The following is a 12268-nucleotide window of genomic DNA, read 5'->3' as shown; positions in this document are numbered from 1 at the left end:
CATACAGGACTTTTAATAAAAAGGCATGTCCAAGCACTTTGTATAACAGCAAAGAAAGGTCTTGGTTCACTCACCAGCGTGTTATAAAGGCTAATATCTCCTTCTAAACCACTCTGTCGGTGTTCGAACTTCACAATAGGCACTTTAGCTGTTGTGATAGGCAAGATGTTCCTCAAACCTGTGATGTTCGGAAAATAGGACATCCCAACCAGTCAGATTCAGTCCTTGACACATTGAAATATCACTGAGTTACAAAGAGATCATTTGTAAAAAGTTAACTCACCTGTATGCTTCTTTAACACTTTTGCAAGGCCTTCAATGATCTCTTTGCAGTTCAGCCTCTGTTCAGACAGATCAAAACTTACATGTAACAGTGGAAGAATATGAGGGTCATATCTCTAACCCCGCTCAAGAAGCATGAGTTGCATTAAATGACGTGCGTGCATGCTTTTAGTGAGCCTACCTCTGCAGTCTCATGGCCCTCCAGAGTCATGCAGATGTCGAGGTCACTGTCTCGGAAGCCAAAGCCGTTCTTGGACGAGCCAAACAAGCAGAGCTGAGCTTTATCTGTGCATCCAGACACAGAAGAGATTGTCATTTCCATCCAAATGAAAAACACACATTCTGTATCATCAGACATTCTCATATAAAAAATGAGTTTCTCAAATAGTAGCCAGTCTGTTTAAAATCTATGTAAAGTAAATATGTACAGCTGTAGTCCGTAGAATGACAAAAAAACCATCAGAAATTGATCTTCCTGTAGCTCTTCCTCTCTCTGTGTGTTGCATGTGCAGAATAGCCAATAGGAACGCTCTCTCTCTTTCTGAAGTGATTGACCAAAGTCTCCCGCCACAGGCTAGATTTAGCAAAGCCTCAAAATAGAGCCTAGAGGAAGTGCAGAAGTCTAGTCTAGTAGACTGAGAGAAAAAGAGAGAGAGAGATGGAACGAGAGACAGAAAGGGAGAGAGGGGGAGGGAGAGAGAGAGAGAGAGAGAGAGAGAGAGAGAGAGAGAGAGAGAGAGAGAGAGAGAGAGAGAGAGAGAGAGTGTATTTTTCCTCACGGCCGCACGCCGGGGATCCGGCACGGTGCTGAAATACTTTAAGCCCTGCATTATGTCTCATGAATTGCTGGGTGGCTTTGAACATGAAACGTCAAAGCATTTTGCGTCAACAGCAACAACTCAACAGAACAAAAAGAGAGTAAACAGAAGGCCATCCAATTAAATAAGTAAATACATTGTAGGCATAGGAAAAAAGGCCTGGTTCTCTCTTCAGTGGAAGAACATACACAAAGGCTCCGGTCAATCCTTGAGAACTTGTTGTCCGTCGTGGTTCATGCTTAATGCTCACCGTTGTACTCCTTCCTTATGAACCTCTCCAGGCTGCAGAGGATCTGCTCCCTCTTCTGCAGATCAACATGTGTAGGTGACAATTCATCTACAAACAGCAGAGCAGAAATTCAATCACACACAAATGCGGTAATTAGTTAATCCAAGCCCATCGAATTATAAAATGAATCTGTAATCATTTACTGCGTCCAGTGTTCAGCTTCATGTGAGAATGTGCCACTTTTGGTGTTCTCAATTATATTAAATTGAATGTTTTTTGTTTTTAACATTGGTCAGACAAAACGACATTTGGATAATAAAATCTATGACTAGTTGCAGCCTAGTCTGGCATTACGGATGTACATTGCTGGGATAAAGCCTGACATCAGGCCTCTTCAGCCATCTCCGCTATCCATTTTGCATCAGTGCCCTGTCCCAGAATAGATAGCAGATGCCGCCAGACCCTTCTCCAGCACTGACAAGGTGCTATGCTAGAGTAGTTGCTGCCCTGGAATCATATAACATTGATTGTCTCATACTGATTCACTAATATAAAGCAGGTTTACTAAGAGTGGATACGTGTAAACCTACTAAATTATTTCCTATTCATACTATAGTTGGGATTAAATGTAATGAAGTTTACTTTTTTTGGATTATTTATTAATAGGACAGCTCAGACATGAAAAGGGGAGAGAGAGGGGGAAGACATGCAGAAAACCGCCACAAGTCGGACTTGAACCCTGGACCTTCTGTGTCGAGGAATAAACCTCTATATAAATATATATGGGTGCCTGCTCTACCAACTGAGCTAACCGGGGACCAGGTAACTTTTTAATGGTATCACCTTAACACACAACTCTGTTTTTTTTGTTCCAACTCTTCACTTATTGTGATACCACAATGCAATTATTAAAAAAACTCCACTGTACCTTCAAATAATATATATTTGTATATACTGTTAAATCCACATGCCTCACATATATACAGTCTATTTTGTATGTACATTAAGGGCAACCATTCCAAAAAATATTTAAGTGAAAGAAAGTGCGCTATTGACTACGTACAGTAGCACAATCTGCAGAGCCCATCGAGGATATCTCTGAAGCGGTCGTTCATCGGAGGCAGAGGCTTTAGCTCAATCTTCTTGAAGTCTTCAGGACACTCGTCCTTTAGGTGACCATCTCGCTTGCAGATGCTGCACACAACAGTCGGAGGCTGGAAGACAATGAATAAAACAGCCGATTACACCTGACAGCATTCAACAACACAGAGTAACTGCAAGACAAAATAGCATGAATTCCAAATTGCTGCAGCCATCCTGCATTAGTTACAGGAGATCCTGGGACAAAACATCTGTGTGAGGCAATGTTGCATGTTGCAAAGCTTATAAATTTAAGTGTAAAGGGTTGCATGTCCCGTGTGTCAATCAACCAATAAAGACCCTCCCTAAATTAAAACATCTCACCTAAGTGAACCCTTCACTGACAGATGAGATTAGGATTCTTGTACACTGCAGCGATGAAAGTGGGAAAGCTTGGAAGCTAAAAAAACAAATTCTTCTTCTTTTTTGAAATTAGCTCTATCACAAACAGCTCAGGAGCTATATTAAATAGTGTTGCAGAATTTTATATTTTTGTTAAAACCACAGTTATTAATCAATTCAAATATCTCGAATAAAACAATTCTTGATTTGATGCTACTGACTTTGTGAAATCAACCATGTGTACAAAGGGTGAAGGATGTTTATCGTAATTACCTTCCCACCAGTGAAAATCATCTTGTCGAACACATAGTGCAGATCCTCTGATGGTACTGGTCCATCCTTATCTGAAACACTGCTTTCCTCTTCTTCTTCATCTTCTTCATCTACTTCATCTTCTTCCTCCTCCTCGTCTTCTTCTTCTTCCTCCCCCTCCTTGTCACTGTCCAGCAGGCCATTGGGGGAAAAAGAAGGTTTGTTGCCCTCATTGAGAACCATGTCCATGAGGCTGGCGTCTAAAGTCTTCTCATCCTTCTTTCTGAACGAATCTAATCCATCTTCATCGCTGTCAGGCTCCTCGTCCTCCTCAAACCCCCTCTGAGTGCACGGACTTCCTTCACCTTTCCTGTCGTCGTCTTCTTCCTTCTTGTCAACCTTTTTCAATTTTGCACGTGGCTTTTCTGCCTTATTGCCTCTCTGGCGCCCCCCAGTGCCCCTTCTCTGAGGGCAGGCAAAGTATTTGTAAGCCGTACGGAAGCGCTCCTGGATGTACTCAAACACCATCTGGCTGTTCAAGCTGCGTGCAACATTTCGCTTCAGGGCAAAGGGATCTAAAAGAAGGAGAACAAATAAGACGTACAGAGTAAATTTCGGAAATTTCTTTAGACCTGTGAGATGAGTTTTCCAACATTGTTGGCTCTCACACCTTCAATGGCAAGCCTGCGACGAGGCCAGTTCTTCCCTTCCCTAGATAGGAGCTCCTTTAGGCGGATGCTGATGATGTGGTCTTCAAGAGCAAACTCCAATGTGTAGAAACGTAAAAGCTCCAACCACAACTGGCCCAGCGACACATCTTTACCCAGGTTCAGGGTGAGGCGGGTCTTTAAGGGACAGTGACAGAGGGATAGTTAAAAGCAGGTAGACAAAGCAAGAATATTAATACTGCCCTCTATAAACATATGCCTTGAAATATGAATCACAGTCAATTGTTCTTTTACGATATGACTGTGTGCTGTAGTGAGACTCACCAAGCCCTCTGAGTAATGAGTGTCATCTGGCTTTTTCTGTTCTGGTTTGGGTCTGCCTTCTCCTCTGGCCTCGTTTCGGTTGTCTGTGGAGGTTGGAGGTCTGCGCTCCCACCGGACAAACATGTCCAAACTAATTCCAGTTAGATGATACTCGTCCACGCGTTTCACATCAAAGCCTTCAATCTGAAAGAAGAAAATAAGTCAAACATAGTCTCGCATTCCCGGACCTTCTTCCACAGCGCTGCGCAGTAGGAAGGAACTTGTAACTATATAGGCCATGAGCAGTGATTGACACGCAATTAGACCCCCTCCTGACCCTGATCTGCATCTGAACAGAAAGCTGTGCATTTTAGCAATTATTTTTTTTAAATTACCTGCTTCATGTAGTTCTAATCGAACATAGGGTCAATTTCAGCAAATTTGACAGACAGTAAGTCTTACCTACAGCACCTTTAAGGGAGATTGGACATTTTTCCAGTGAATGGGGACACGGCTAAGACCTGGAAAAACTTAACCTACCCAGCGGCCCAGGTAGACGGGGAGGATGGGCTCTTTCCTCTGCTGCAGGAAGAAGATGACCATGAGGGCAAAGGAGTATGAGGGGATGCCACCTTCAGCCTGGCAGTCAATGTGACACAGCTGCAGAGATAAACAATTAGGGGGAGAAAAGTGCTTTCTGTTAATCTACTCTTTGGCCATAATCCAATCATTTTTTGGACGTAGAAGTATTATAGCTTGGAAATAGGATTTATTTGCAATCGGTCCGCTTAAAAATCCAATTTGTCTGATATCAGGGTATACTAGACAGGGGAACTGGTATATTGTGTGTCATTTAATAAACATACTAATTAGTAAAAGTACAAATTTTACAACTTTACAAACCTGCTGACAGACACCTGCTTTTGTACTACAAAAGGGATATCAGTATTTGCTGACATGCATAGCATCATGCAAAGAAGAAAAAACAAGCACAGTTTTTTCTTCTTCTTATTTCAGCTGAGGATTTAGTGGCAGTGTGGCCTTACCCTTGCCCAGTAGCGAAAGGCCAGCACCAGCGGTACCAATCTGGGTTCCAGTTTAGAGAGGGCTGCCAGATGATTGGTGGTGAGACAAGCAACGTCATTACCTGCACTCACTTTACACAGCAGGCCGCTGCAGAGAAACAGAGGTGAGGGAAGACGACAAGGAAAAGTTGGATTCAATTCTTACATTGATATTAAACATAACCTCCTGCTGCAAGGGCTCATTGAGGGATACCATGTAGAATATGTTGTGTTTAACATGTAAAACACTGGAGGCAGAGAGGAACTGCTGTTTCTTTTTTATTGGAGGCACTAAAGTTGGTGACAGGCTGTAAATTAGCGTTGGAACTGCATGCCTCAGATGTCAGGAGAAGGGGAGATGATTTAAACTGTGACAATGTGCAGTTACATAAGTACACTAAAATAAGATCCTCTGAAGCAGCTGACTCTTTAGGTGCCAGGTTGCACTTGTATAAAGATTTCCTTGTTCTAGTCATCCACGTAAAGTCACAAACAAATGTTTAAAAAAATATGAAAACTACGTATTATACTATCACTACTGTTCTATCACTAACTCTCTCTCTAGAGCTGTATGACAAATGATTTAATCAAGAAGAGCAAACAAATATAATATACAAACTTCATCTATGCATTTCAGGCAGCACTCACTTGCTGACGTCCCGACAGAACACGGCAGGAACTTTGGTATGAAAATCGGACTCAACCTCAGAATATTCGGCTAGAGAAGGAAGACAGAATAAACAAAACAAACCTTCAAGAGGGCTGCACAAACACAAACTCAACTGCATTATATAAAATGTGGAACCACACACAAAAAAGCATTAACAATCCAAACCATGCGGATGAGGTCCTTAAAGGAGAATTCAGGTTGACTCCAACACGTAGCTCTGTTTGTAAATGTGGAGGTCTGTCAGTAGAGAGAGAAACTAAACCAAGTGGTGCTGCCTAATAATAATAATAATAATAATAATAATAATAATAATAATACATTTTATTTATAATTCCCTTTACATTTCAAAAGGAAATCTCAAAGGGCTAACACTGTGTTATCCTCCTGCTAGAGTTAGCACCCAACAGGGTTAAACAGGGCAAGTTTTAAATGGGTTTTTAGCCTCTAAACATGTTCAAAATGTCATTAAAAGTGCTTCCCCATGTGAAGTGATTCCTTCTGAGTGAACACAGTGAATCAGACTGCTGTAGATGTAACAGAAATGCATGGAAGTTGTGCTAATTCAGCTGTGTATAGTTCCTGTGTTGAGACGGCAGTTAGAGAGCTTAGGGACCGTCTACAAACTACAACACAGAAAAGAGATGAACCAAAAATATGTAGGCTATCAATTTAATGATTAAATAAGGGAGTGTCTCCAAACTGACCTCAGTTATAACTTGTCTCCTGCTAATTCTAATACAGCACTTACGTTAAATGTTTTTGTTTTTTATTTAACACAACTTGCAACATGCATTTCTGTTACATCTACAGCAGTCACATTCACTGTGTTCACTCACAAGGAATCACTGCACATGTGTAGGCCCTTTTAATGACATTTTGAACATGTTTAGAGGCTAAAAACACATTTTAAACTTGCCCTGTTTAAGCTTGTTGGCTGCTAACTCTAGCAGGAAGATTACACGGTGTAGGCAGCACCGATTGTTTCAGTTTCTCTCTCTACTGAGTGACCTCCAAATTTCCAATCAACAGAGAGACATGTTGAAATCGACCGGAATTCTCCTTTAAGGAGAAACATTTTATTCAAATTCAAGACCAAAACAGATCAGGAATTTCCGAGCACTTCTTGAAAAATGTTCTGCTAAGCAAACGCGATCAGACATGAACCAACTAGATACACCTGATAATTCCAGCCAAAACCAGATCAGTAGGTCTATACGCTTTAGTGACAAATGATCACGTCTCAACTCGTGGGAAATTGAACACGCACCGAGCACTTTAATGTATATGACAATAAACTAAACTTGACTAAACTTACGGCTCTTCTTAAGGATTTCCAGGACTTGAATCAAGACCTCAGGTTGTGTCATCTGAACAGACAAACGTAATGAGAGAAAGTCAACTATAAGGAATGGTTGTGTGTGGTTAGTATTTTGTAAAAAATAAAATAATAGCAGAAGCAGACTTACTGAGGAGGGGTAGGTGACATCAATGTTGATATCACTCTTCTTGAAGGCAAATCGGGTTAGACATGACCCATAGAGACGGAGAGCACAAGCTGGAAAACCAAAGACGAGGCATTAGAAAATATGTACAGCATATTGCACACTCAGAAATACTTAACAAAAACCAGTGCTGGAATGTAACTAAGTACTGTATCCAAGTACAAATTTGAGGAACATGCCATGTTCAATTTTTACTCCGTTACATTTCAGAGAGAAATAGTGTATTTTTTCTTTGATTACATAAATCTGACGGCTTTAGTTAGTTCACAAATTAACATGTTTGCACACGAAACACACGTAGTTTATACTATACAATGTTTTATTATAAATTAAACTACCCAGCAATTAAACAAGTCCAATCAGACCATGAAACACTTTGATTATCGGTTATTATTGTTGATTACGGTTTTGATTGTTTTTAGTTTTCTAAACTGTGAGGATTGTTCTGCACCGAGCGCTTTAAATACTTTAAGCACATTTTACTGATGATACCTACATACTTATGTAACATTTTGAATGCAGGACTTTTAATCGTAAAAGACTGTTTTTACAGCGTGGTATCTGTACTTTTACTTAAGTAAAGGATCTGAATACTTCTTCCACAACCAACAAAACCAGACAAAAAATATAGCCGCGATTCGCAGGTTCAAACCATTTTCTCTCAACCGGGACTTCAAAGTAATTTCACACGTGGTCCAACGTTGTTTTAAAACAGATCCTGCAAACTTTGTAACGATTGGACAAACAATGCCCTTTGTTTAATATGCCTACAACTGATTTGTCAAAAAAAAATATTTTTAATTGAGTGTGATATGTAGCTCAGTCCAGCTCACAGTGATTGGAGAACCAACACAAAATGACCAACACAAAAACAAATGCTAATAAGCTGCAAGCTGCGATTCCAAGCTCAAAGCTTGATTTGTGTTATTCCACGTCCAGTTACTGTGCATTTAAAGCGCCCCCTAGTGGTCAATTTGAATGAGACTGGATGTATGTGAGGTCCTTATGTAGACATTTCCTGGAAGTTTTTTGTTGATTGGACAAACATTTTGTCATTTATAGCATAATTTGCTCTACATCACCTGCAGTTTGTTTGCATTTATAACGCCCCCAGTGTTCAATTTAAATGTAACTTTTAGGGCGTGGTTCAGGTACTTATGAAGACATATCCTAAGATATTTTTGATTATTGAACAATGAATGTGTGATTTATAGTAAATGTGTGTAATTCAACTCACCTATCTTGCCTTTGTAGCGCCCCCTAGTGGCGTATTTGTATAAAACTATCTGGGTATACTAAACTTCTGTATGAAAACAGGGAAAACAAGTAAAGCATTTGTACAAAGGGCCGTCTATAAGCAGTGACTGTAAGAGTGCATGTCGGAGCATAGCATGCGCGCCACCCAGCAGAAAAGTGAGGAGAAAGAAAAAGAAAAAAGCCTCGCTGTGCGAGGGATAACTAGCCAGTGGAAAAAGCGTGTGTAGCTGGTGATTGTGTTATTTGTGTTTTCACCTGTTGCTAGGTAGCACGTGGCTGTTGATTCGATATAATGGCGACTGTTAAACGCCCTTGCTCACGTTTGTATTTTAGGTGGATTATTTACATGCTACAGTTACACTGCATTAAGATAATGTAATTAATAGTGGGTTTATTGTTATTATTTGCCAACCTATGTATAATTCCTATGCACTGTGTATGGTAGCTTTTACAATGTTATTTATTTACAGCATTTGACCGGCATAAAATCGTCATGTGCCAGACTGACCGGCCGGTCGCCAATTATGGATGATCACATGACAATCGGCCAATTCTGGTCACCAGCCGGTCAATCGGTGCATCTCTACTTATGTGAAAAGTTTGGTTTTGTGTATGGGAACATGGATATCTAAAGGAGAAGAATAATGTATGTGAGAGCATGTGTTGTGTTGCATGAGAGATGCTTATTTTCTGTATTTTGTGTTGTCTTTGTCCAAAACAAGAAGGCGGCAGCTGAGTGGCATCACAGCATACAACCTGAGAGGTGCTTCTTTATGATCTCTTCCATCCTGATGACCACGGCCTTGCGAACCTCAAAGTCCTCCTCCGAGATGCCGTGCTGCCTGGCTGTTTCCAGGACCGCCGCGTCCACGGCCCTGAGCTGGGCAGCGGAGGCGGGCGGCAGGGCACGCAGCTCATTCTCCTCCTGTTTCTCCTGACAGACAACAGAGTACGTAAACTACTTCTACTGTTTGGAACAGCACGAAAAACCAAGGCACCTTTTGTAAATACGCACACGGTTGGGGAACACAGGCCTTCTTCAGGGTGAAGAGGGGTGCAATGCGCTGTGCGTATTTCTTACATTTACCCATGCATTAGCCGCATCAATAAAATGATTATTCATATTTTCTTTAACAAGAGTGCCTTGGTTTTTCCTGCTGTTCTGATACTATTAGATTACCCTTGCACCAAAGAGTACCTAGTTAGACTTTTTTCAAACATCCCTCCCAAAGAAGCGCTCCTTTTCTCTGTCTTCCCACATGTAAAATACTTTTTCCTAAAGTCATACTATATGCCCATTCAGAAGAGAATAAAAAAGTACAAGTGCTGGGATGAGTGACAACACTTAGACTTCCCATACCATTATGTTCTTCTTGTGTCTCTTCTCCTTGATGTGTTTGTGGGCTCCTTGAATGTTTTCGATGTGCACCGAACACAGCTTGCATAAGTAATGATAGTTTGGGTACTCGGGGGACTGCTGCGGAAACAGGAAGAGAGGAAAAGGCAAATTGGTTTGTGCAGGTTCTCTTGCAGTTCTTCAGTTCGGTCATTTTCACATGATCATAATCGCCTTCTTTAATCCCACCTGCTCATGCTAGGTGGAGATACAAACAAGCCAATCAGTAGTACAGGAAAAACACAGGCTGACGATGATTCCCTGAGCGAATGTGAAAGGGTAGAAATGGGAGGAAGGTGTTTGCATTATTATTTTGTTTTCATTTATCAAAATAATCCCAACGTCTCCTCCAGTGCATCAGCCTTTCATTTTGTCTCAACATAAAACAGCTGTACAGCGTCTTTGGCTCTAAATCTTCTCATTTGGGTTGTTACCAAAGACGTATTCAACACACCATAAAGAATGGACCTGTCAGTATTTTAGACATAACTTGTAAATCTCAAATAAACACCAAGAACTTAATCAGTCATCCACTCTTGTGTGTCGTTATTGTTTTGCCAAAACCTATTAGATCTTAGTATTTGGTGTGTGCAGTTGATATTTATCAACTAAGCACTGCTTTGCAGCCAGTTTTGGGATAGCTTTACAAAAAAATTCCAAAAATTCAGGGGAAAAAAAAGAACATATTGTTCATTCACAATGAACTCTATGGAAGTTAAAAAAAATCCCCTCCAGGCATGTTTTATGAAATATAAAACATACTCTGCTGGGAATAACAATGTGTGTCTGATATAGTTTTTCCACAAGTTAAATTACCTCGTTTAAAATTCTTAACAATTACATCTACTCCTTTTCCCTCATTAAAAAGCACAGGTATTATGAATTTACAATAAGAGTGTCTGTGGCTTCTGTATACATAGAGTAGGTAGACGTCCATCAACTGTTAAACTATCTTGTCTATGGACGAGAAAAATAAATGATGTTTGATTAGAGACTGACAGGTAAATACAATGTGTTTATCTGTGGATCTATTTATAAATATATCTAACTATCTATTACAGATGTAGCAGACCCATAACGCAGCATGTGGATGAGCAGAGCGCTCCATTTATTGTATATCAGGCGAGACTGGACTGTTTCCTTACTTTCACCAGTCGGTGGATGTAGTCTCTGTAGAGGCGCTCCTCTGCCTGTCGGAGGCCCAGCTGCTGCTCCGTCAGGGGCCCTTCCTCCACAGTGGACCTCGCCTCTTTGACGGACTGATGCATCAATGCCGCAGCTTTCCCCCCTACAAAGACAAAGCACTGTTTACCAGAGATACATTTGGTGATGAAGGCAGGGAGAAAAAAAACACTGTCCAAACCCACCATGAGACTTTTCCTTTGCAGGAGCTACAGTGGAGCTCTTGGCTGGCTCTGTGGGGCCTTTCTCAGGTGTACCGGGCACTGCAGGAGAGCTGGGCCCTCTGTTTGCTGAGGGACTGTTGTCTGGAGAAACAGACACCCTGGAGTCAGGAGCCTGTGCCACCGGCTTCTGACGTGAGCTTGTTGCTTTTCTATTCCCTCGCTCCCCGGAACTTGTTCTTCCAGTCAGTCTAGTCAACCTGGAGGTCCGTCCTCTCCTCTTGTCCTGTGGGACGTCTGTGAACGTCTTGCCTGGGCCGCGGCTTCCCTGACTGCCTATATGATGTTCATCCTTCGGGGCAGTGAGGTTTTCATTGCTGCGGACTGCTGACCTGGTGCCCTCTACTTTACTTGACTTCTCACTGGACAAAGGTTTGGCTCCTCTGGGTTGAGACTGTTTGACTGATTTTACTGGACTTTTGGACTCCTCCATCCCTCTCGCTCTTGTCCCTGGTGGAGTCAACGCCACACTGAGGATGACCAGGGAGGCAGGCCACCTAAAGTCTAAGTTAAAAAAAAAAAGAAACCAATATCAGTTGAAGCAACCTGACCAAATATGTCTACAGACACTATGACTGTAACTTTTTTTAAACTACAGAACTTTAGCACGTGATAAATTCATGGTGGTAGTCAGACACTACAGGCATGTCCCTCACAGGCTTAAATGCGTAACCCGTGCAATTAAAATTACCCAATTTTGTGTGAATATAATATGCTGCAGTCGTTGCCTAGATACCTTCGCAGGTCCTACCATGCCAGAGACGTCATCGATAACGTCAGCGTTCTAAAACAAACGCAATTTCTGTGTTGCTTTAAAAAAAAAAGCTATATTGATTTGTTTAATTACAATTTTTTGTGTAATTTATTTTTTATTATCATAACAAACAAGTTATCAATGTTTATTCTTTCAGTTCATCTTTAAAACAAGCCGCCAAGACTTCA

The 12268-nt window shown here is 41.2% G+C and overlaps 1 protein-coding gene across 4 annotated transcripts in view; it reads right to left on the bottom strand.

Annotated features, from left to right (window-relative positions):
- tut4 (terminal uridylyl transferase 4) overlaps positions 1–12268 on the bottom strand; it is a 25156-nt gene that overhangs the window by 10546 nt on the left and 2342 nt on the right. For 3 of the 4 annotated variants that reach the window (XM_032525367.1, XM_032525368.1, XM_032525369.1), the window contains exons 2-18: positions 11291–11830; positions 11069–11211; positions 9888–10004; positions 9284–9461; positions 7235–7323; positions 7084–7135; positions 5747–5816; positions 5081–5207; positions 4575–4694; positions 4056–4238; positions 3734–3908; positions 3085–3638; positions 2393–2543; positions 1351–1437; positions 464–567; positions 284–341; positions 75–178 (exon numbers count right to left, since the gene is read on the bottom strand). In XM_032525367.1, coding sequence (XP_032381258.1) covers positions 75–178; positions 284–341; positions 464–567; positions 1351–1437; positions 2393–2543; positions 3085–3638; positions 3734–3908; positions 4056–4238; positions 4575–4694; positions 5081–5207; positions 5747–5816; positions 7084–7135; positions 7235–7323; positions 9284–9461; positions 9888–10004; positions 11069–11211; positions 11291–11759 — 2781 coding nt within the window. In that variant the 5' untranslated portion in view covers positions 11760–11830. Of the gene's footprint in view, positions 1–74; positions 179–283; positions 342–463; positions 568–1350; positions 1438–2392; positions 2544–3084; positions 3639–3733; positions 3909–4055; positions 4239–4574; positions 4695–5080; positions 5208–5746; positions 5817–7083; positions 7136–7234; positions 7324–9283; positions 9462–9887; positions 10005–11068; positions 11212–11290; positions 11831–12268 lie in introns of those variants that run through there. The other variant, XM_032525366.1, reaches the window with a different exon arrangement.

The sequence above is a fragment of the Etheostoma spectabile genome, chromosome 9 (assembly GCF_008692095.1).
Source record: "Etheostoma spectabile isolate EspeVRDwgs_2016 chromosome 9, UIUC_Espe_1.0, whole genome shotgun sequence".
Taxonomy (NCBI): domain Eukaryota; kingdom Metazoa; phylum Chordata; class Actinopteri; order Perciformes; family Percidae; genus Etheostoma; species Etheostoma spectabile.
Note: the sequence above shows the minus strand (reverse complement) of the source record. Positions and strands in the feature narration are given on the sequence as shown.